Raw genomic sequence first — 23,800 nt, forward strand, 5'->3', positions numbered from 1 at the left:
TTCTCCTGGGATCCTGAGCTGCATTCCACACACGGTGTCCCCCAGGGGACCCTTGAAGCCAGATGTGGACCTGGGCCCATTGTGACGCAGGCAGTGGCTTCCAGAAGGGAACCGGGCTTCGTGGGCGGGCATATCCCTGGTGGCCGGTGTGCCCATCCACTTAGAGCCATGTCCAGCGGGGCTCTGGGCCTGCTCTGACTCTGGACTCAGGGAGAGAGAGGCCGGTGCAGTGACAGGCCGGCTCCTCTCTGGCATCAGTGGGTCACAGAGATGATTCGATCCTGCTTAGCAAACGGCCACATTCTCGGGCCTTCATAACTCCTGTTTCTCCTGACTGTGGTTTTGAAATAGAGCAGCGGTGTCGCTGTGCTGGGGAGGGCCTCCTGGGCAGTGATGCCATTGGTCCAAGGTTCGTCCAGGGTTCCAGGGGGTCTGACTCAGGCCCTCGGCGGGGAGGGGCCACCAAGATGCTGCCCCACTCACCCGCCTGCCTGTCTTGCAGAGCACTTGGCCGCGCGGACGCAGCAGGCCCTGCACCAGTCGGTCTTCATGTCGTCCTCGTCCGCCCAGCCTTTCTGGGACCTTCCCCTGGGCCGCAAACAGCACCTCAAGCTGCTCCCCGGCGTGGCCGACGTGCAGGCTGGCAAGGTGGCCCGGTGGACGGTGGATGAGGTGAGCGGCTGCCCGGGGCCGGGGTTTCTCTTAGGTGCTGAGTCCACGTGTGCCGAATTCCAGATCCACGCTTGAGGGAGAAGCAGGCTGATGCTCAGGACGTTCGGGAAGCCCCTTAGTGGGGCCCTGCCCTCCCCAGCCTTCTCCCAGCGCCGTCTCCACTGCCTGCCCCCCGGGGTGGGGTGCTGATTTAGGCCTCCAGCGCCGCATCACAGGTTTGCTCTGAGGAAACACGAACGTGTGGGCCTCCATGCCTGTGTCCTGGCAGCCCCGGGCGATGCCCCCCACCCCGCATGCTCTGTGCCCAAGGGGCTCCCTCTGCCTGGTGCCCCCGAGGCCCCGGGATCCCATACTCTCACGCCCAGGCAGCACCGCGCTGCCGTGTGTCCATCCGCGGACACGGGGGATCAGGTCAACCTCAGGTTTATGAATAAAGTAGGTCACAGTGTTGCATGAGATGCCGAACAGAGGGGAAAGTGGATTTGATTGTAATAGAAACGCACCTTACAATGTTGGTTTTAGGTAAGAATCAGGTAAGTGCCGTTGCTTCCTGTGATGCTGTGGAAACGCTTCATACTTAAAGCAACACACTCTGATATTCCTTTTGATGAAGGTATTGTTCTCACTCATCAGGCCTTAAGTTTTTTGTTTTTTTTTTTTTAATGAAAGAAAAGCCTGGGTCACTCTTTTGACAAGACAGAGTAGAGCTGCAGTTAAACTAGTCACGGATACTCACTGAGCATGTCCAGCAGTCAAGTCACCTGGACTCCATCTCGCTCAGGGGCTTCCTTTCCAGCCCCAGAAAAGGAGCAGCGACTAAGGCCCTGCAGAGGTCAGAGGTCCGGGGGGCCTCCGCCCCTCCTCCCAGGCAGCGCACAGAGTGTGCCTGGTGGGTTCCCCCCACCTGGCACCCTCGGCGTGGATGGGGCCCAGCACACCCTGCCTGCCCACCTGGTCCCTCTCCTTCCAAGGCCCTGTGGGTCCCGCAGGACAGAGAGGTGACTGGACATGCCAGGTGCTGCGAAGTTGTTTGGGGAGGTGACTAAATGTGACCGTGCTCCCTAGAGAGTATTCATGGTCTGCGCCTGCCCATCTGTGAACTTTTACCAGTTTACAAAGCCGACTGAATTAAAACCTATTGTGGCTGTTGTAAGGAATGGCACCAAAGACGGAGGAGAGCTTAAACAAGCTTTATTTGGGAACGCTCCCGGGCGAGGTTCACTGGTCCGAGAGAAAGGGGCCAGAGAAGTTGCGCCCGGGTGTGGGCGCAAACAGAATTTATAGGGGTGCACGCAGGGGAGGTGCTTGCTGTGTGAAGCAGCCCTTTTTTGGTAATCTCTCGGGTGTTGTGGCAATGTCAGGTGTCGGTTGCATCAGCCTCAGAGCCGTTGGTTCCGCCCCTCGGGGAGCGGGAAGACCAGGGCTGAGTGGTGTGGCAATGTTAGGTGTCGGTTGCATCAGCCACTTTGGTGGGGGTTCCGTCTGGCTCCCTGGGCCCTTCCCCGGACCTGCTGGCCTTACAGCTGTAATCAAAGCACTGCTGGTTTTGCCCTTGAAATAACAACCCAGGGTTCAAGGGCAGTCTCTCTCTCTTTTGACCTTCAAGCCATTCATCTGAGGTTCTGCGCCGTTTAAGTTAGATGACAGTGGCCCCTCTCCCCTCTTCTTCCTGTGCTCCTGGCCCCTGGTGTGTCACTGTCCTGCTCAGACGTCCAGCCCAGCCCCACATGTGCAGAGCGACTGCATCCCAACGGAGAGGGAGTGGGCACAGCAGGGTGAGCACTGCACCGCATCCTGGTCCCCAGACGAGCCCGCAGGACCTGCCTGGCTGTCCGCCCGCCCCTGACCTTGGGCCCCACATCCTGCGCCTCCCTAGTCCCCGTATACTGTTGTCACATGTGCACGGTCACTGCCCAGCCCCTGCCCGGCGCAGGCTCTCCTCCTGCAGGAGCCCTCAGGCTGCTCCCACGTCCCTCAGGGCCCCCGTTTCCTCTGAGAGTCTCTGAGGCTGCACCTCGATGCTCACTCTGCTGACCCTGAACCTCAAGCACGTGAGCGGAGACCTTACTCACTTGGCCTGTGTCCTGAGAGCTGCTCACTGCGCCTGGCACTAGATCACCCAGTAAGTGTTTGTTGAGTGAATGGCAAGGGCATCTGAGCTGGATTTTGAAACAAAAGTGCAATCAGTCCAAAAAGAGAAAAGACGGGACGCCATGCGGGGGAGGAAAACTATAGGAGTGGGGGTGAGTGTGACACGTGCAAGGATGACAGACACACACGTGTCCCTTACTGACATTATGATGGTAGTGAGCGGTGTTGATGTAGTGATAGTGAGGCACGCATGCTTATTTTGCCCGTTTTACAGACGTGGAAGTGGAGGCACCGGAGACTAAGGAAACTCTTAAGGCCACACGGTCAGAGCCAGGTCCTGAGCCGACCCCAAGCACACTGCCCACTGGGGCTTGGGGAAGGCGGCCTGCGGCAGGCGGGAGATGGGCCAGGTGCACCAGTCAGGCAATACCAGGTTCTTAGGTTCTAAGGCAGAAAGTCATGTTGTGAAGCTGGTGCTTCAGGGAGATGAAAACAGCACAGGCCAGCAAGGAGGGTGAGAGTAAGAAGGGGCCGGGCTGGGCGCCACTGTCCAGAGCCACCCGGGCTCAGCAGACGAAGCCACAGCACAGGAAATAGATGAGGCACAAGACGAGGAGGTGAAATGAGCCAGCGTGGTTCCATTTATACTCTCAGCGCTACGCAGTTTGGTACTTAATTAGGGTAATGATGTGTGAGAACTACAAGGCCCACACACTTCATCGGAAAGAATGGAAAAGGAGTGGTGCTGTCAAAAAACGGAACTCCGGGGACAGGATCCAGTTTGGGGGCCAAGGGATAAGATGATGAATTTATTCTGGGACCTTCTGAGTTAGGGTCCCCTCAGGGTACACGAGACATGGCTTCACCAGGCACGATCCCCAGAGAGCACGGCCAGGGATGGAGGCCGGTGGGTCCACGGTGGAAGTGCAGGAGGAAGGGCGAGAAGTTGGGGGGAGGCTGGAAGTGAGCGTCCCAGGTCACAGGGTTCCCGGCTAGGGCTGTGGGGTTGGGCTTCAGGGGATTGGGGAAAATTGTGTACAAAATGTGCGTTTTTCCCCATAAGAAGAGGGCCACAGCTTTTATTAACTTCTTGCGGGGTGGGGTGGGGCATCACCCCAAAGGAGCAGGGATCACTATTTAGGAACATTAGGGAATAAATAGGAAATTCGGGGGTGGGGCCTCTGATGTGACCAGTTTCAAGTCTGACACTGAACAAAATGAAGTTTGGAGGGTGATTAAAGGGAAGTAGCTGGTCCATCGTTAGGATGGGGTGGGCCTCAGAAGGAAGAGACTCACTAGGGGGCAGGGAGGACCGAAGAGGCCACGGAGGATGATCAGGAACCTGCGATCACAGTTCTGAGTTCTCTGTGATGGGTACACACGGGATCCCAGCCTTTTACTGCCGAAGGTGACCTTCGACATTTTCTAGATTAACACTGAAGCAGCCATCGGGGAGGCTGGCTTCCTGGAGCACTTCGTTGACCGTGGCTGCCCACGGGACGCATCCCAGAGAAAACAGTCGGGGTTACTCCCTAACGTTGATGTACCTTTGTCTTGATAGCTCCCTAATTAGATGCCCTTGAGGACGAGGACCACATCCTAAATTTCTCTCTGTATTCTCACATTCTGTAGCACATTTCCTGGCACAAAAACTGGTCCTCGAGAAGAAACTTTGAGTGGTCACAGTGTGGGCGTTGTGATGCGTTTGTATCGTTGAAAATAAGGGGGCTCCCTAGGGGGATCCCAGCGAGTACCAACCACAGGGGCCACTGTGCCTGCTCCAGATGCTGCATTAAGAGCGGCGAGTCGGGTCGTGAGGACGAGAGAAGGCAGTTCAGGGTGAGCAGGGCGGGGCTGTGCCTTTGTGCTTTGTTCCCACCGGGCAGGAACGGGAGCTCAGGGGCCAGGGACAGGGCGTGTGGAAAATGACTTGTGGGTCCCTGTGCTAAGTGCCATCCAGGGACACTTAAGGCGGGTGAGTGTCTCTGGCAGGAGATGCAGCACAAGGACAGTCCCTCTTGTCAGCCGTCCTGGCTGGGAGGAGACCTCCACTCTGAGTTGTGTTACCTGACGGACCTTTGTCACGTTGCCCGGAGGTGGGGGCTGGCTTTTGACTCCTTTGCTGTTTCTGTGGTGTTTCTGCCAGAGCGATTTCTTCCGGAGCACCGGCAGGCTGTGAAGTTAGTTCAGTGGTTCCAAAAGGAGAGACGAGACCAGATGCAAGGACATCATTGTAGTAGAGGTTACTGTTTTGTGAAACCTTCGTTAGGAATGCGTGAGTGTGCACACACTCGAGCTGTGGTCCCTGGGGAGCGTATTTCTTACTCTGGTCATGGAAATGTGCTATAGAAGGGTACAAGCATCTAAGAGTAGGGACTGAATTATTTTTATATCTTTTTACATCTTTATAGCAAGTACACCAGAGCAGGTGTGTGACAAATGTGTGAGTGAGTGGATGACTTGGGAGACGGATTTTCTGCAGCCCCTCCTGCCAGGCGTCCATGGGCACACGCAGGCCAGATGCGACACGTACGCACATTACAGCCGCGGGTGCAACTCGGGGTTGCTTGGTGCCCATGTGGGTACTTCCGTTTCTTACATTCAAAAATGCCTTTTGAAGCAGCACGTATAGATCGCCCTGGCCTTATCCGAGGGCTCCCTAAATGTCCATTAGATCTAAAAGATGGTGGTCGCTTTCCAAGCAATCTTTGCCCAGGAGGGAGTGTTTTGAAAAATTCAGGATACTGCTACCTAAGCATAGCAGCCTTATACGATCGGTCCCTGAAAAAGGGCAACTAACAAATTCCACTGATAAGAAATGAGACCCGGGCTGGAAACATGGTCCCCAGTGGACCCGAAGCCAGGACAGTCAGGCACCCGGCGCTGGCTCAGCAGGATGGGAACGTCGGCATCGGGAGAGGTTGAAGGAAGCAGCAGCTGCACTGAAGGAAGCAGGCCTGCTGGGCTGCACGAGGATGCCAGGAAAAGGAGGTTGCCCAGGAAGGAAGTTGGGTGGAGTAAAGGGCTCAGCTCAGAGCCTGCACAGTTTCATTTCTTAGTCTTTCCAAACTGCTGTGTCATCCCTGGAACTAACTTACTCCGCGTCCTTCCAAAACAAAACTGGGGTGTCTGCTGTGGACACTGCGCTCCCAAGAACTTGGGGAACCAGGTGTGCTGCCCCCACCAAGGCCAAGGCCAAGGCCGGCCACCCTGGGCTCCAGCAGGGCCGCCATCACCTGAGGAAAGCAGCCAAGTCCACACAGCTGTCCTGGGTGGAGGCAAAGGACGGGGCGGCAGCTTCCTCCTCTGTGGACTCATGGAACCGTGTGAACGCTTCTCCGCATTGACCGCGACGTGAAGAAGGAAGCACGTGCTGAAGGGGAACGTGAGAGGGAACCCTTCCGTTACTGCTCTGCGGTCTAGTGAAGTTCACCACTTTACAGCGAGGAAATGGGCTTTCTACTGAAGCTCAAATAGAATTTATTCTCGGGACTGGCGGTACTGAATAATGATACCAAATCACGATCCGGGCCAGAAGGGTCTGCCTCAATAGATTGCATGGAACTTGTTCTTTACTTTGGAAAAAGGCAGGTCGAATAGAATCAGAACCTCTTTCCAAAAAGACAGAGAATTTCAGACACGTGGTAACGAAACTGTCCGAGGAAGACAGCAAGGACCTGCCCCGCAGCACAGCCCTGTGTACTCTTTGGTTTAGCACGTTATTTATCCCCACTTAAAATCCAATCTACCTCTGACACGGACAGCGCTTTCCTGGCTCACAATACTGAGAAGAGGGAACGTGATCCTTTTTTTTAAATTTGTATTTGTTTGCCCAGAAAAGGACATTTTAACCTCTGAAAACCATCAGAGCAAGACTCAGCCCTGTTTTGAGAACAAAAGTTCCTGGAGCGTGTGTTTACGAGAGACTGTCTGTGGGGTGCGTCCCTGTCCCCGGGGGCCAAGCATCTGGGGGCCCTGGTGCTGGCATGGCTTCCCCAGGGGGAGCCAGTGATTGAGAGGCACCAGCGTGTGTCTTTAGCTAATTCCTAGAGCCACTTTTCTATGTTCACTTCCCCTACTGTGACCCGCGGCCCCCTCCTGTGACAGAGCCATCCCAGAAGAGCCCTCCTTCAGCGCGGTGGCTCCTACCAGGCGGTGTTGCCAGCACCCTGACTCGTTTTTCGTTGTCACGATCGTGCGCGCTGGGGCTGCTCCTGGCACCTAGCGGGGATGTCGCCAAACACCCTGCGGTTCGCAGGGCAGCCCCACAGCGAAGAAGGATCAGGCCCAGCGTTGGAGTCGCACTGGGCAGGAAACCTGCCCTTGAGCGTGTTGTCTCCGCCCCCAGCTGTTCCCTGTGACCCCACGTCAGGGTTTCACCTTCAGCACCTCCCACCCCCAGCGCTGGGGCGGGGGGCAGGGAGGGCCTTGGCCCTGAGTGCGCATTAGAACCAACCCGGGAATCGAATCCGTGCCCAGCCCTCCACCGGATCCAGCTTGACTGATTCAGAATCTCTGCAGCGTGAGCTGGGCCTGAGATCATCATGTTTAAAGCTCTCCAGGTGGTCCCAGTGCATGTCCAGGGTGGAGAAGGGCTGCCCCCGGGGCACTCACTGGCCACGTGTGGCCTTGAGGAAGTTATTAAACCTCTTTGGGCTTCAGCTTCCTCATCATTTTTGTGGGAATTCCCTCCGCAGGGAGGTCCGAGTACCCATTGTTGGCCAGACGCTGGGGGCGGCCCTGGAGACTCGGGTACAGGAGACGGGACGGCCCAGGTCTGGAAAGGCAGATGGTGCCTGTCATCACTGCTGTGCACAGGCCGCTGCCTCCTGCCCTCCCTGACCCCCAGGCTGGACAGGAGGGTCAGACGATGGAAGGTTCCAGGATGCCAGGGCTCCACACAGATGGAGGCTGTCATTGGCACCATGGTGACTGTAACCCCATGTAGGTCAGCCTGGAAATGAGGCCAGAAAAGATAGCAGGAGCTGGTCTCATTTCCGAGCTGGCGAATGCTACTGGGGCTTGATAGCTACTGTTTAAATCCCAAGCGTTTGAGGGATGCAGAGTGTATTTTACTCAAATGTTGAATGACTACAACCCAAGGTATTATTTCCGGTGCACGTTCTGAATCAGGCTTTTCATCTCGCGTTGTAGGTGGCTGAGTTCGTACAGTCTCTGCTGGGCTGCGAAGAGCATGCCAAGTGCTTCAAGAAAGAGGTAGGAAACGGAAAAATTACATGTTTCTCTACGACTAGGCCCGGAAGTGCTTTGTTTCCGTTTACTTAAGTGTAAATAAGGGCAGTTTGGGGGAGGCAACACAAAGAGGTCCAGGCAGGAGGGGGCCCAGCAGGGCAGCCTCTGTCTGGGTCGCTGACGTGAGCTGTGCTTTGTCGCTGGAGCCTGCAGCCTCATCTCTGCAGCCGCTTGTGAAAGGGACTCTTGGGACACGTCACTCGGTTAATACCTGCATTGTGACTGCAGCCACGCTGGGGCAGAGGGGACCTGCCACGGGCCTGCACCCAGGAAAAGGGGGGCTTGTCTGCTCCAAAGTGGAATTAGGACCGTCCTACCTGTCCTTGCCCTGCCCCTACTTAGGGGGACACGGAGAAACCACACAGTCCTTGAAACTTGGTTTCCTCATCTGCCTCCGGGGTTGCTGGTGGGATCAGCACAGAGAAGGCTTAGTAAAGCTCCGTAACCGCTTACTGTTCCCATCATCACCATCACTGCTTTACTCTTAGGACTACCGGCTGTAAGGTCGGATCTTAACAAACGGCACCGCAAAACAGAGGAAAGCTTCAAGTGAGCTGTATTAGGGAGCGCTCCCGGGCGAGGTTCACTGGTCCGAGAGAATAGGGGAAGAAGGGAAAGGGGTGTGGTGAATCCGGGAGTGTGCAGGGTATTCCTTATTTGGTGGTCTTTTCGGGTATCCTGGGGGACCGTTAGTCCCGCCCCTCAAAAGGCGGGAAGGCTGGGCCGGGTGCAAAGTCCTCAGGTCATTTCCTGGAACTGGGTGGTCCGGAGAGTTTCGGTCTGATGCAATCTGTGAATCTGATTGTGTTCCCCTGCCTCGGGCCAGTTGGCCTTACATCCCAACATCTTTGGTGTAATGGGGCGGCGTTCTGATCTCTGGCTACTTCATGCTGAATGGGGGCGTCGAAAGGGGAGTCAGGCGGCCAGAGGTCCGAGGCTTAGGGGAGACCAGTGGAGAGTTCTGTAGGAAGCAAGGTGTAAGGACCGAGGAGCATTTGGGTTGTGGCCACCCGAGAGACTTCCTCCATGCGCCTGCGAAGGAACCTAAGAAAACAGGGAGCAAGCATGAACAAGATACAGATGAGAATTAAGGGGCCTAAGATTGGTGTTAGCCAGGTATAGAGGGTGGATCGCCACCAATCGGGAATTGGGGAGGCGGACTGTTGGTGTTTGCGTTGGAGTTCTTCTCTTAAGCGATGGAGGGCTTTTACGTTGTCTTTGACTGAGTCCTGTTTCATTGATGTAATAGCAGCGTTCCTCCTGTAGGAAGAGGCAGGTACCTCCTCGGCCGTCAGGAGATCCAGGGCTCAGTCGATTTTGGAGGGCAACTCGGGCTACTGAGGTGATCTGACGCTGGAGGGAGGTGATGGAGGCGGCAGAAGCCTCGATGCCTAGCTGGAGTCTCTGTTCTAGGTCACGGGATGTTGAGACACTGTGTGTTAGGGCTCCTCCCCCGATGCCCGCAGCAACGAGAGAGGAGGCGCCGCGTAGGCTGCTCGTCGGTGTCCGTCAGGACCGAGTATTGAGCTGCCATCTAAGAAGAGGGTGCGGTCCGGGTTTGAAAGAGAGGTGTCAAAGAGTCCCTCTCTCAGGGGGCTGAGGGCCTCTACGAAGATAGGCAAGAGGGAGGCCGGGTTTAGGCGGGAGAGAGAGGTCGAGGGAGATAGCAGGGTTTTCAATGAATAGCAGGTAGAATTCCTGGATGCGGGAAGGGCCCAGGAGGGAGAGAGACTTGTGGCCTAGGAGGTCGACCAGCCGGTGGGAGGAAAACACGGTCAGTGGGTGGGCCAGAGTCAGTTTGAGTGTTTGTTTGGTCAGTTCGGCTGCCGCTGCTAGGGCCCGAAGGCATGGTTGCCATCCCCAAATGGCTGGGTCTAGCTGTTTGGAGAGGTAAGCCACGGGGCGGTAGGAAGGCCCTACAGGCTGGGCAAGGAGTCCAGTGCCTATTCCGGCCCGTTCATCCACAAAAAGGTGAAAAGGTCGGTTTGGGTTGGGCAGAGAAATGGGAGGAGAAGATAACAGCATTATGGACAGTGAGAAAGGCCTGTCGAACAGCGGAAGGAGAGGTGAGGGGTCCTTGAGGGGTTTCTTTAGCGGCTAGATATAAGTGTTTAGCGAGGAGAGCAAAGTTAGGGATCCAGTGTCAGAAAAATCCTATAGGGCCCAAAAAGGAGAGAATTTGTTCCGCTGTTTCCGGAGGCTGGAGTTCACGGATAATCTGGGTGCGGTCGGCTGTTGGACCTTTTGTGGTAGGGGTAAGGTGGAGCCCCAGGTAGGTTACAGAAGATACAGATAACTGAGCCTTGGCTGGAGAGACCCGATAACCGCGAGAGCCAAGGTAATTGAGGAGATCTGCTGTATGTTGTCTTGAGAGGCTGAGAGACGGGCTACAAAGGAGGAGGTCATCTACATATTGAAGGAGTGTGCTGGGGGTAAGGGAGTAGGAAGTGAGGTCCCGTGCCAGCGCCTGACCAAAGAGGTGAGGACTGTCGCGGAAGCCCTGGGGAAGAACTGTCCAGGTGAGCTGACTGGAAGTATGAGTATCCGGCTCCGTCCAGGTAAAGGCGAAGAGGAAATAGGAGTCGGGATGTAGGGGGATAGTGAAAAAGGCATCTTTGAGATCCAGAACCGTAAAGTGGGTTGTGGATGGGGGGATATGGGAGAGCAAGGTGTATGGGATTGGTACTACTGGGTGGAGAGGAATTATGGCCTCATTGATTAGTCGGAGGTCCTGGACCCGGCGATAATCTCCAGAGGCCTTGCGGACAGGCAGGATGGGGGTGTTGCAGGGAGAGTCCGTGAGGATAAGGAGTCCCTGGTTTAGGAGTCTGGTGATAATAGGTTGTAGGCCCCTAAGGTGAGTCTCAGAGATGGGAAATTGGGGCCTTGATGGAAATTTGGAGGGGTCCTTTAGGCGGATGAGGATGGGGGAATGGTGTGTTGCTATTATGGGCTTAGAAGTATCCCAGACTTGGGGATTGATTGGGTTCAGTGTGATTGGAAGAGGGGGATAGGAGGGGGAGGGTTCTAGAGACAGGCCAAGAAGAGGAAGCAGGAGTTGGGAGGAGGGGACCTTAGGGTCAAGTCTAACCAGCTGGAGGGAGGCTCCTAAGTGGAAAAGGACATCTAGGCCTAGCAAGGGAACTGGGCAGGATGGTATGACTAAGAAGGAATGAGTAAAAGGGAGTCCTTCGATATGACATGGGAGTGGACCGGTCTGGAGTGGGAAGGATGGTTTGCCATCAGTACCCATGACCGAGATCTGGGAAGGAGAAACTGGCCCGGAATAAGTAGGCAGGACCGAATAGGTAGCCCCCGTGTCCACCAGAAATGAGATGGACTTACCCGCTACCTGTAGCGTTACCCTGGGCTCGGCGAGGGTGATGGGGGTCTTCGAGTCCGGGCGCCGTCAGTCATCAGTCAATCCCAGCAGTTCGAGTGGTAATGCCGTTGGGTCGGCCTGCCCCCCGCGTGGAGATGCTGAGGGAGGGCCAGTCGTAGGGCAGTCACTCTTCCAGTGGCCCGTTAGCCCGCATCTGGGACAGGGCTTAGAAGGGGTTCGGGGATTGGGACATTGGCGAGCCCAGTGGCCTACTTTTCCGCATTTGAAGCAGGCCCCCGGCGGGGTTGCCTTTTGCGGACCCCGTGGATGCTGTGATCCATGGGAGATGGCCGACCTTAGGGCGGCTACAAGAGCTTGGGTTTGGAGGGCCACCTTCTGGTGCATCCGAGCCTGTCGGCTGGATTCTGCCAAATCCTCACGGCCGTCATAGACTTTAAAGGCCATTTTTACCAGATCTCGAATAGGGGTTTGAGGGCCGTCTTCTGCCCGTTTTAATTTCTTTTGGATGTCCAGGGCTGATTGGGTGATAAAATGGGTGGCTGGGACCGTTGCCCCTGCCGGGGTGTCAGGGTCCAGCCAGGTGTAGAGAGTTAAGGCCTCTGTAAGGCGATTGAGAAAGATAGCTGGATTTTCGTTAGGTTCTTGGGTTATCTCTTTTGGTTTTTCAAAATTTACTACCTTATGAGCAGCAGCCTGCATGCCAGCCAGGAGGCATTGGATCATGAGGTCGCGTTTACGACGGCTATCTTGGCCATCCTGATAAGTCCAGCCTGGATCGGTGCCAGGTACGGCAGTCGCTCCGACAGGCATGGAGTTGTTGGTAAGGTGAACCTGATCTGCATGGTTTAGGGCAGCAGTTTGAATTCTTTCCCTCTTGTCAGGGGTCAGATAGAAGATAGGATCACAAAGATATCGTGCCAGGTTAGATCGTAAGCTTGAGAGAGGTAGCGAAATTCTTTGATGTAGCGGGAAGAGTCGGCAGAAAAGGAGCCTAATCGCTTTTCTATTTGAGAGAGATCTTGGCGGGAAAAGGGAACATGAACTCTAACTAATCCTTCCGCTCCTGCTACCTCCCTCAGAGGGCAGTGGAGATTTGGATCTTGGGAGACGTGAGAGCGTGTATGTGCACTAATTGGCGAAGCAAGGGGCGTGGGAGGAGAAACCGTCGAGGGAAGCGGGGGAACGGTTGGAGGGGCCGGAGCGGGTTCGGGAGGAGGAGGGACCGCTTCAGGGTAGGGTGGAGGTTGGAGAGGAGTTCTGGAGGGGGGAGAGGCGAGAGATTCGGGTGGGTCGGCTAGTGGAGAGGGGTCATCGTCAAAGGAAATTAGGGGCTTGGATGTAGGAGATGTAGAAGAAAGGGCAGGAGCGTAAATACCAGAAGGCCTGAACATAGGGTACCTCGGACCATTTGCCCGTCCTGCGGCAGTAATTATCTAGATCACGGAGGATGTTACAATCGAAAGTCCCTTCAGGACTGATTGTCTAGAGGATATTGTGGCCAGGCCACAGTGGAATAGAAAACAAGCCGTCGGCAACGGAGATCTTGGGAGAAGCCGAGGGCTGTAAAATTGGCTAGGAGACACCCCAGGGGCGTCTTAGCATCTGGTTTCAATTGTGAGGTTCCCATGACCCCCAGTCTGTCCCTGAGTGAATGGAGAGGGAGAGAGGCGTCCCTGGTCTCAGTCTCCAATTCACGGCAGGTCGGAGGGCGGTCAGGCGATTGGGACGTCTCCACAGTTGCCCGAGGCCCGGAGAGAGGACGGAGGAGTCCCTGACGCGGCCGCGATTAGGGACAGGGAGTCCGGTGGGCAGGGACTCTGGGGGTCGGAGGGAACAAGGGAGGGGGACTTACCCCATTTTCTGCCGGATCGGGTGGATGAGTAGAGGTTCCCTGGTTGTCTCCTGGGGGAGGGGAGGAGCGGCCCGCGCGGTAACCCGCGGGGCTTGGTACCCCTCCCGGGTTTTGGCACCAAATGTAAGGTCGGATCTTAACAAACGGCACCGCGAAACAGAGGAAAGCTTCAAGTGAGCTGTATTAGGGAGCGCTCCCGGGCGAGGTTCACTGGTCCGAGAGAAAGGGGCCAGAGAAGTCGCACCCGAGCGAGGGTTGGGCAAGATTTTATAGGGGAAGAAGGGAAAGGGGTGTGGTGAATCTGGGAGGGCGCAGGGCATTCCTTATTTGGTGGTCTTTTCAGGTATCCTGGGGGACCGTTAATCCCGCCCTTCGAAAGGCGGAAGGCTGGGCCGGGTGCAAAGTCCCCAGGTCAGTTCCTGGAACTGGGTGGTCCGGAAAGTCTCCATGTCAGTTTCTGGAACTGGGTGGTCCGGAGAGTTTCGGTCTGATGCAACCTGTGAATCTGATTGTGTTCCCCTGCCTCGGGCCAGTTGGCTTTACACCAGCCACTTGGCCCGCGAGTCTTGCCTGAAGTTCTGAAGGTTGGGGTGTGGCCGTAGGGCGGTGCTCTCCACCACTGTGGGAATGCGCTGGTTACCCCATGGGAAGGGTATTCCACTCTCTAGATGGACGATTCTTCATTAGACAATATATTAGACATGGAAGCTTTTAAAACTCTCAACACCCCACGTGGGGTCCCCAGGGATCCCTCCTTCCTCAGGGAGACACTGACACCATGGTTTGTATTGTTAACTAAAAAGGATTAGAACCACAGGGCTGGGTTCATGGAAGGGTGTCACCCTAGCAAACTTCATTCTGTCCTCTTGGTTCTGGAACCTGGACTCCTTCTGAGCCCATCTGTGAAAACAGGCAGCGTGACTGTGGGACAGGCCACAGTCGCCGGGACTCAAACTCTGAGACCACCCTGGGGCTTCTAGAAACTGGAAAAACGGCATGCACGGTGGCACTGGCCATCACGTGACCTCAGGAAAGCCATGACATTTCAGACCACAGTATGTTGTAAAAGTTAATAAATAAAGCATTCATTTTGAATGTACTTCGGCTTATAAGGGTGTTTGGCATAGGAGTCATTTTAAATACAGGAGGGTTAAAAGGAGAAAACAAAAACCAAACCAAGCCACTGGCCGAAACCCCTTCACATTTGGTATAAAGACTTCAAGTATTTTAACTCTGTGTATGTTTACAGTGGTCGTGCACATTTAATTTTACAAATTAAAACAGATCTTTCTGTCTCATCAGATCATGTTTCGTTGCTTAACAATCCATGAAAAATTTCCCAAATCATTAACTATTTCATTGTAACATGACTTTTGGTGACTGCCTGGTCCCTCATCCTAGGTAACACTGTAATTTATTTCCTTCCGCTGTTTCTGGAGGGCCCGGGTGTTTGCAGTGCTGCACTGTTATAAATAACACCATCGCGCGCTCCTTGTTCATTGTTCTCATGGGAAACATTCCTGGAGATTTCACTTGGTAGATGAAAGTGGGTTATTGTTAAGGCCCTTTATACAAATTCAGTCCAAAATTTTAAAAATGTAACAATAGAAATTCAGCCTAGGGACAGTTCATGTACACTGAATTCACATTTAACAGAATGAACCCCTCTTTGATTTAACTTAGCTTCAGCATTCTGGGGAAAACAGAATTGACGGTGGTCGGACTAAGTGCCGTCGTGGTCTGTGGTCCCCAAGCTCTGGTAGGCCGCCGCGTCCCCATCACACAGCTCAGCACCCAGGGGCCCCTGGAGGGCAACCAGACTTGAACAGCAGGATATGTTTATTTGTGCTGATTTATTGATCTACAGCAGATTGATGGCAAAGCCTTCCTGCTCCTGACACAGAAGGACATTGTCCAGGTGATGAAGATCAAACTGGGTCCAGCCCTGAAGATTTATAACTCCATCCTCATGTTCAGAAGCTCCCAGGACCTCGCCGGGGAAGGTGCTGTCTCGGGCCAGGAAGGCAGGGGGAAAGCCTGCACCTGATGGGCTGCGGCCACCACGCCTTGTTCTCTCAGCAGGAGCGCCAGCCACATGAACTTGATTTCGGTGTGCCCGTGGTCACGTCCAGGTGTGATCTGGACCTTGTAAAGTGGCTGCAGTTTTTATGTTTGCAGGGTTTGCTGGCTGGTCCAGCACCAGTGACGCAGAGGCCCAGGCACATGCAGGCTTCTGACCGGCCTCATCTCGGCTCTGACGTGCTGCAGCGACCACACCAGAGCAGCCCGCGCGCCTTTATCCTTCTCCCTCGCCCTGGAGGAGGTCACTTCCCATTTGCAAGGATGCAACTCTCCAGTGGTAGAGTATCAGGAAAACGGTTTTCACACGCACGTTGTTCTGTTTTCACCAGAACGGCTTCTGAGCTGGGCTGCGATTTGCCCTCCGGGTGCAGTGAGTCTAAGAGCTAGAGGCCTGGTGCTTTAAACAGACTTCTGTGAGATTTGTGTACTTTACTCAGGAAAGCATGGATCGTTAAAAAAATTAGTAATAAGCACATGTTTTCATGATCCATTAATTCTCCTTTGTGTTCCACAAACCGTTTCTCAGTTGTGCTGCCAGGGTCTCCTGAGTGTGCCCAGCCAGCCGGGCACCTGGCAGAAGCTGGCAGGACTCTCCTGAGGACCCTCCACCTGCAGTGTCCCCGCAGGGACCCGTGTCCTCACACAGACTCACCTCCCTCCCCCCCCCAACCCCCGACGTCGTCACAGCTTCTGCTCTAAGGGTCGCCTCAGGGGGGCTGACTTGTCCTGCAGGCTGTCTGCGTGTGTGCCACGAGCCGTGTTACATGGGGGCCCTGGGTACATCTTTACAGAGACGCTCCATTAAAGGGACGATTTCTAAAGTGGGGAGCTGGGTGTCTAGGATATGTTCAAACAATGCTTATTTGTTATCAGCCCTTATTTGTTTTGTGTAAGTGACTACATTTGCGGCTGAAGTTACGTGGACTCAGCCTCACGGTATGGGAGCTCCATCTTTTTGGTTGGTTTTTTTGGGTGGCAGGGGTTGTGTTTTTTTTGCAGGTGGGAGAGAAAAGAAAAAAAATAGAGTCAGACCTACCGTACCTATTTGCTTCAGTTAAGAATCTTACAGTTTAAGAAAGTCGCTTGGGGAGTTTATCAAACTTCAAGTCACCGAAGGAAAAAAAATTCTTCTCCAAGAGGTATACTTACATTTCATTCTTTAGATCCTCACCTTAACTAAATGGAATTTTAATGTATTATTGGTTAATGTGCATTTTTCTTTCTGTGATGTTTTGTTTGGGTTTTGTTTTGTTTTGTTTGACTGCCACGTACAATTAAAATTCCTGCTTCTATGTTAAAATTTTAATATATTTTAAATGATAATAAACAGATAAAATAAGACCTCCACCTCACTGCTTTTATGAATATGTTGTAATAGCCTGGAGGTTGTCTTCCCAGCTGGGAAGGAAAAGAGGCAGTGGCCCTGCACCCGTCGGCCGGTAGAGAAATCGGCTGCTTCTGAACACTTTTGGAGTATGTTTTCTCAGGGAAGTAAATTTAGGTGTTAATGATTTGAGTGTTTTAAGTCTGAGGGTTTTTTTAATTAAACAGAACCTCAAAATTGTTCATTTATGTAGGCTCCATGGAAGACATGAGATTTGTGGTTTGTATATTTAATACATGTCATTTTAAGAGAAGGATCTAGAACAGGACAGATAATTCCAAGCCAGATTAGGGTTGAACTGTTGTGTCCCTAGAAGACGGTATGATCGGACAGAAAGAGCTTGATCCAGGAGTGTAGCCGCCTGCTGCAGCACATCCCCACTTTGTCATCCAAGTGCCTCGACCTTGACATTCAAATGGCCCCACCAGTGTGAACAGTACCCATCACCAGGGCAGGTGCCTGAGCCAGGAGACTAGAATCCTCTCTTTGTCAGCTTCTGGGCTGTAATTCTTCTTCTACCAACACGGCATCACTGGACGTGGACATGGGCAGCGAGGTGTGCAGTCGGCAGCCAGCACTGGGGCTCTCACGCGCCCCCCTTCCCCTCAAGCACAGCTCTGTTCTCTCTCTCTTGTCTCACACACACATAGTCTGAGCTGGACCAAGACTGAACCCCCTCCTTGTCTCCACACTCACTCCTCTTTTGGGCCTCCCCTTTTGCATCTGCTGACCCCTCCGCTGAGGTGTCCCCTCCCCCGTCCTCCAGAGGTTTCCTTAACGCCTTAGCTCCTGGGTTCCCGCAGCAGTGCCTCCCATCCTATGCTCCTCAGTCTTTATTATTACTTGCTTGTCTCTCCCCACTAGTCTAGGGTCTGTGAGGACCAAGACCGTGGCCTCTTCCTCTTCACTTCTTCCTGGCATCTGGCTTAGTATTTGGCACGTAATGGGCACACAGCAAGTCATTTGTTGCATCAATGAACGAAGCAAACCAATCAAACTCAAATCTAGATTCCAGCTCTGTGACTTCCTAAATAGTTGTAACGTCTCCATAAAATGAGAAGATAATACCTACCCCCGAGGGGTTTTTTCATTTGATTTTGAGGATGTGTGCATGTGTGACTGCAACTGACACAACACACAAAGAAGGTGCCTGACACCTAACAGTAGCCACTAAATAGGGGTCAGGAAAGTAACAGCAACAGCCATCCATTTTTTTAAATAATCTTGTAGGAATCTCCCACGTACATATTCAAATTTGCATCAAGCCTGACCCCAAGGGGCCCACTCTTCTCAGTGTGGCTACGTGTTAAGGGCCCAGGAGCACGTGGGGCAGGCCCTGGGATGCTCCTAAGGGCCCTTGATCGGCCCGGACTCCAGGCTACCACACCCAGAAGCGGCGCCAGCCAGCTCCCTCCCCGCGCCCCACGCTCTCCAGAAAGGCTTGGATCACTAGGAGTGGGTATCCTTCACTCTGCCAGGAGGGCCCCCGCCACGCTCAGCAGTCAGGAAGCATCCCAAAGTGCCCAGATGGTGTGAAGGCCTCCACTGCCCCTGGGTACCAGCCTCAGCCCTTACTCCCCGTTTCTTTTCCTGAGTCCCACCCGAAACATGAGTGAGTCAGGGACAAAGGGGAAAAAAATGCCATCAGGGCATCAAGAAATACAACTTCTAGGATGTTGGAAAGAGTTCCCCCAAAGGACCATTCATACAACATATCATGATGCTGGAAATGAGATCATTAGCAAGAATCCTAAGGGAGCTAGGACGTCTGCGACTGTAGACTTTAAACGCCTGTAATTTCAGGTAATTTTTGCAAAACTAAATTTCTGTCATTTCTAACAACCTGCAGACATTCTACGAAAAATCTATCCTTAATCAGCTCTGAACCCCGCTTTCCTCCCTCTGTAATTAGATGCTAACCTTGTATAACCCACATTCTAAACAGATCTCAAGAGTGACAGCGCAGGAAATTGACTCCTTGTTAGCACAGGGCTCTGGCCTGTGACATCTTCCCCTGGCTGACCGCTGACTCTCAGACATCCGTGGGATTTCTTGGTTGAGCCTGTTGTGTCTATGGAATCTCCATCTGCCGAGGGAGGGCTGGAGGCAGGGAACTAAAGGGGAAGGTACTAGAGCTTTGGAGTCAAGCCCAGGCTTGAATCCTGGGTCCTATGTCTAACCAGGTGCCTGATCTGGAAGCATTTCTTAACCACCCAGCAAATGACCAACTTGCCACGTTCACTCCTTCCTTTTGAAATAATTTTGATTGCATTACATTTTGCTCCATCTTTCTGAAGAATATTCAGTTTATCTTTCCAACTCCCAGGGCATAAAAATATATTCCTGAATATGAAGTGTTCCTGTGAATACATTCTTAATATTCAAGAATATATTTGTCATGAATATATTTTCTTATAAATAAATTCTTCTTAAAAACGTATTCTGCTTATAAATATATTCATGAAGAATCTATTTGTTAATCGATTTTTGAATATTCAGAATCTTTATAAATATATTCTTCCTATGAATAAATATATTAGTGAATAATATATTCACAAGAAGTCTTTCTTCAAAAATATATCCTTGTTATACTCCCTGTCTCCATCTCTCTCTGCCCTTCAGTTTCTAGCTGCGGCAGGGAGCTGGTACAGGCCAACTCCTTAAAATGCTGCCGGGGGCTTCCCTGGTGGCGCAGTGGTTAAGAATCCACTTGCCAGTGCAGGGGACACGGGTTCGAGCCCTGGTCTGGGAAGATCCCACATGCCGCGGAGGAACTAAGCCCATGAGCCACAACTACTGAGCCTGCGCTCTACAGCCTGCGAACCACAACTACTGAGCCCACGAGCCACAACTACTGAAGCCCGCGCGCCTAGAGCCCGCGCTCTGCAACAAGAGAAGCCACCGCAATGAGAAGCCCGCGCACAACAAAGAGTAGCCCCTGCTCGCCACAGCTAGAGAAAGCACGTGCTCAGCAATGAAGACCAAACGCAGCCAAAAATAAATAAATAAAATAAATGAATTTTTAAAAAATGCTGCTGGGGAGACAGAGTGAAAACTGTGTAAATATAATTCAAGAGTTAAACGACTAACCATTGGTGAGCCATTTAATGAAGTGATCACAACTTGATTTCTCAGTGAGGTTTTCTGCTTCCAAGTCTTTGCCCCATATATCCCTTTGGACAGATGATGGATGTTGAATCCAGTGATAACAAAACACAGCCTAGCCGCCCCTGGATGGATATCTGGATGCCCGGGCTGAGGCTGGGAGGCACAGGGGAGCCCTTAAAGGCAGAAGTGAAGACTCAGTTCCTTAACGGTGAGCCCAGAGGGCTACGGGCATGTTGACAGCATGCGTCATCCCTCCCATGCGGCCTCAGAACCTTTAGGGGCAAAGCTGCGGTATCCACATCACTGTCTGCTGATGGTGGCCAAAGGAGTGGCACTGAGATGGAAGAAATTCAGGCAAAAGGGATATGGGGTAAAACAAAACAAAACAAAACAAAGAACCACCATTAAAATGGGAATGGAAAGCCAAAGGTTGGAGAAATGAGACTGAGTTTAAAATATTGAGAGTTTTTCTCCAAACTGTTCTGCTTCATGGCAATCAGGCTTAGTTGTTTCATGCAATTTTGCCTACAAGACAACATCCATCCATTTCCCCATTCACTTTGGTTTGAATTCAGATCGCGTTCCCTTTGATTGCAGAATCTATGCATCAAGGCAAATCAATTCATGACATACACAAAGTGGTGAGAAATCCCAGGTTGAACCCAGAATGTTCCCACAGTGGCTTTTTCACAATCCTTGAACTGCAACTGATAGCAGTTGTGTTAAATATGCATGAGGGCTGTTTGGAAATACAGGCCAGTATTTTACCGTGGAATGCTGGGGGCTGAAAGATCTCTTAGTAGGAAAAAAATATCAAGGACTACGGGCAAATATTAGCTCAGCTTCATTTTTTAAAAAATAAAGAAACAGAAAGTGTGTTTACAGGATTTGTTTCCCTGAGATGAAAGAACTGCTTCACCACCTTGTTGTGAGAAAGGTCAGGTGTGAGTGACATGTGCTTCCACCAATGCAGTTGTTCACCCATAACCTGCACTTGGGACCCGCGTGAACACTGTGCTTCAGGCGCCAGCCAAGGTTTTGTTTTGTTTTGTTTTGTTTCCAAGAAGCAATTCGCGTATCATTTGACCCGGCCTCTCCAAAAGAGAGTCAAGCCAATCAAAAAATGGTTAACTAAAGGAAGATCACTCAGACAGGTTACTTGGTGTTGGTGATTGAATTTTTCTTTTTCATTTTTCAACCAATTTGCAAAGTTTGCCTCTGGAACAGCCAGCTTACTTTTTTTGTTTCCTTTTCATTTTCTCCTTAAGAATAGATTTGTTTTTTATGAACCCTATCAGTTTGAAACTTGAGGTTGTCCTTCCTGGGTTTTCAGAGAGATTTACCCCCGTGCCTTTGAAAGTTAAGTAGAAGAGTAGAAGGAAATTATCCCAGACACACATCTTATGTTGATTCAGAATATTTTCTTCAAATGAATCAACAAACGCATCTGAACAGAGGTCCTTATCTTCGTCCATTGTGGAAATTATTACATTCATTCATTCAACACATATTTACTGAGAGCCCACTACGTGCCAGGTGTTATGAACACTGGGAATGTATCTGCAGACAAATAAATAAAAATCTCTCCTTTCGTGGAGCTTAAATTCAAGTGGGTGGAGAGGGACAATAAACCATAAGCATAAAAATATGAATAGGAGGGAGGAAAAGGAGAAAAGTCTAGGGTCTCGTGTAGTGGAAATACGACCTTGCTGGTCCTCAGATCTCAAGGACACACCATCAGGTGGCACCGCTGGGTGGAGTCCCCTGGCACTCAGGTCCACATAGGATTCACACGACACACACCTGTGCAGCCCCAGGCGTTGCTGCTACTCTTTCTAGGCCTTTCTTCTTGCTCTGCCATAGTAAACAGCAGAGAACTCCTCACACCTTCCCACGGGACCTAGAACAATCTTCCACCAGAGGTACCGCGCACACACATTGCTGACTGACTGGGTCAAGGGTGGGAATATTATTTGGAGTGCCAGCTTGATGTTAGCAATTAAGTAATCTGTTACCTGGAAATTTCTGGACCTTTTTCCCTCCAGATTCTAAGCAGCAATTGACAAGAAGTAATCAGAGATACTCGTAATGTGATTAAGTAAAATTGTCATCAGGCAGGTAATTTTAAGTACAGCCATGCTTTAAATACAGACTCATTAATTTTAGCTCAGCGGTGTTCTAATATTTATTATGCATACAGAAGAATTTTAAATGTGAATATGTTTTCACATTGCTATGCTCGGTAGTCCTGCCACCCCCCGCAAAAAAAAAAAAAATTATCCAACTAATAATTCCCTCCCAGAGGGAAGCTAAAGGTTAATAATGTGATTGTCGAGTGCAATGCTGAACTAAAAAGGATAACATCTTGATGAAATGGGTCTGATAAGAAGGTGGAAGGGCTTGACCTTTTATGTGAGTCACAACACTCCCAAAGTAGGTCCTAAGTCACAACTGGTTTCAATGCCCCCATTTTTCAAATTAATCATTTGGGTGCATGTTAATTTGAAAACTGATTAGCCTTAGAGGATGTACAATTTCAGGAAAAGCAATATTTAGTTAGTTCATGCCAGGCAAGTTCTCTTAACCTGAAAAGTCTATAACAGTGTGTAACAGTGATCTGAGTTGGAATCATGAACTTTCAGAGAAAAGACCTGTTTTTCCATGTCTGGGTAGCTGTTTGACACTGGAAGAGTCCTTTAGAACTTGTGAGCACTCTCAGCTGACCTGGGCTGCAGAAACTCATTTCACAATTCCGTCTACATTCTGTGCAGACAGAAGGAAATACCTTCAGGAGGAAACAATAAAGAAATAACTCACTGATTTCAAAACCTCAAGCTCAAAAGTTCCGTACTCCATTTTTTACTGGTATTAAACTGGTAACAAGTATTTGCTTCCACAAATCTGTTTAGCCCCTACTTTCCATTTCTCTGGAGACAATAACTCATCACACACACCCATCCTCAGAAGCAACTACATCGCTTTCTCGACTTCAGTGAGGATCTGAAAATAATAGATGAATGGAACGTGACAGAACAGTTGGGTCACGTGACTACACTCTCCTTCATTATCCCATTTCCAAAACTGCCTAGTAAAGCAATTATCCAGTCCGCTTCACAGGCTCATTCAGGAGCCCTTAGGAAAAAAAGATGATGTGCTGTAGAATTCTCCATCCCATTCAGTGCTTGCCCAGAGTCTTACCCACGCCGGGTCAATAGAATTTAATATTTAACAACCGGATGGTGTTGAAGAGGCATTTGAGAAATATTAAGTAAAGTAGAAATAAAGAAAGATGGACTTTTTCAGATATTGCTTCGATTATTCAAACTTCAGCTTAAGATGTAAAAGAGCTAGTTCTCCAGTCCCTGTGAAGTCATCTTTCATATACTGTTGAAGATCCTAATGAAATCACCCTTAGTCTTCTCTTTTCTGGATTAAATCCCCCTACTTTTAGTCTCTTCATCGATTAACTCTGAAATGTTCAAATGCCTGTGCTGCTAATTCTGCTCTTTTCTAATCTTCGTCCCTGCGCACCTCCACTGCTGTTAGCCTCATTAGAAAGCCCTTCCCTTCGTGACCTCTGCATAGGCCTTGAGAAGCCGGCTCTTGTCACTCTGACCTATGGCCTGTTTCTGCTAAAAGTTAGTGGTGCCACAGGTCTATTCACCCTCCTCCCTGTCAACTCTCAAAACAGTGTGACCTGTGGGGCACAAGGTTGGAAACAGCCCGGAAAGCCATGGAGTCATGCAGCCATGAGATGAATCCCGGAACGAGCATGGGAGGCCTGCCATCCTGGAGGAGAATTCCCACGGATGGTCATTTTGCTAATGGTTTGTAAAATGTTACACAGAACAAGCACCTAAGGAAGAGGCGTCAGGCAAATTAGAATCCAGTTTTCAGGCTTAAGGATGTCACCTGAGCACTTCTACTGTGTTCCCTGTAGCTCCTGTCCCATGTGGTAGCTGTTTGGTTTGCAGACTTTTCTGTTTGGCCCATTGCGTTTGGTTTCTGCCCAATC

At 51.4% G+C, this 23,800-nt stretch overlaps 1 protein-coding gene across 2 annotated transcripts in view; it reads left to right on the top strand.

Annotated features, from left to right (window-relative positions):
- L3MBTL4 (L3MBTL histone methyl-lysine binding protein 4) overlaps window positions 1–15,547 on the top strand; it is a 300,018-nt gene extending 284,471 nt beyond the window's left edge. The window contains exons 17-19 of one of the 2 annotated variants that reach the window (XM_027088566.1): window positions 505–672; window positions 7,918–7,980; window positions 15,079–15,547. In XM_027088566.1, the coding sequence (XP_026944367.1) occupies window positions 505–672; window positions 7,918–7,980; window positions 15,079–15,258 (411 nt within the window). In that variant the 3' untranslated portion in view covers window positions 15,259–15,547. Of the gene's footprint in view, window positions 1–502; window positions 673–7,917; window positions 7,981–15,078 lie in introns of both variants that reach the window. The other variant, XM_027088565.1, reaches the window with a different exon arrangement.
- Window positions 15,548–23,800: the final 8,253 nt, after the last annotated feature.

This window comes from Aethalodelphis obliquidens, unplaced genomic scaffold, assembly GCF_003676395.1.
Source record: "Aethalodelphis obliquidens isolate GAN/ISIS:26980383/991018 unplaced genomic scaffold, ASM367639v1 scaffold63, whole genome shotgun sequence".
Classification (NCBI taxonomy): domain Eukaryota; kingdom Metazoa; phylum Chordata; class Mammalia; order Artiodactyla; family Delphinidae; genus Aethalodelphis; species Aethalodelphis obliquidens.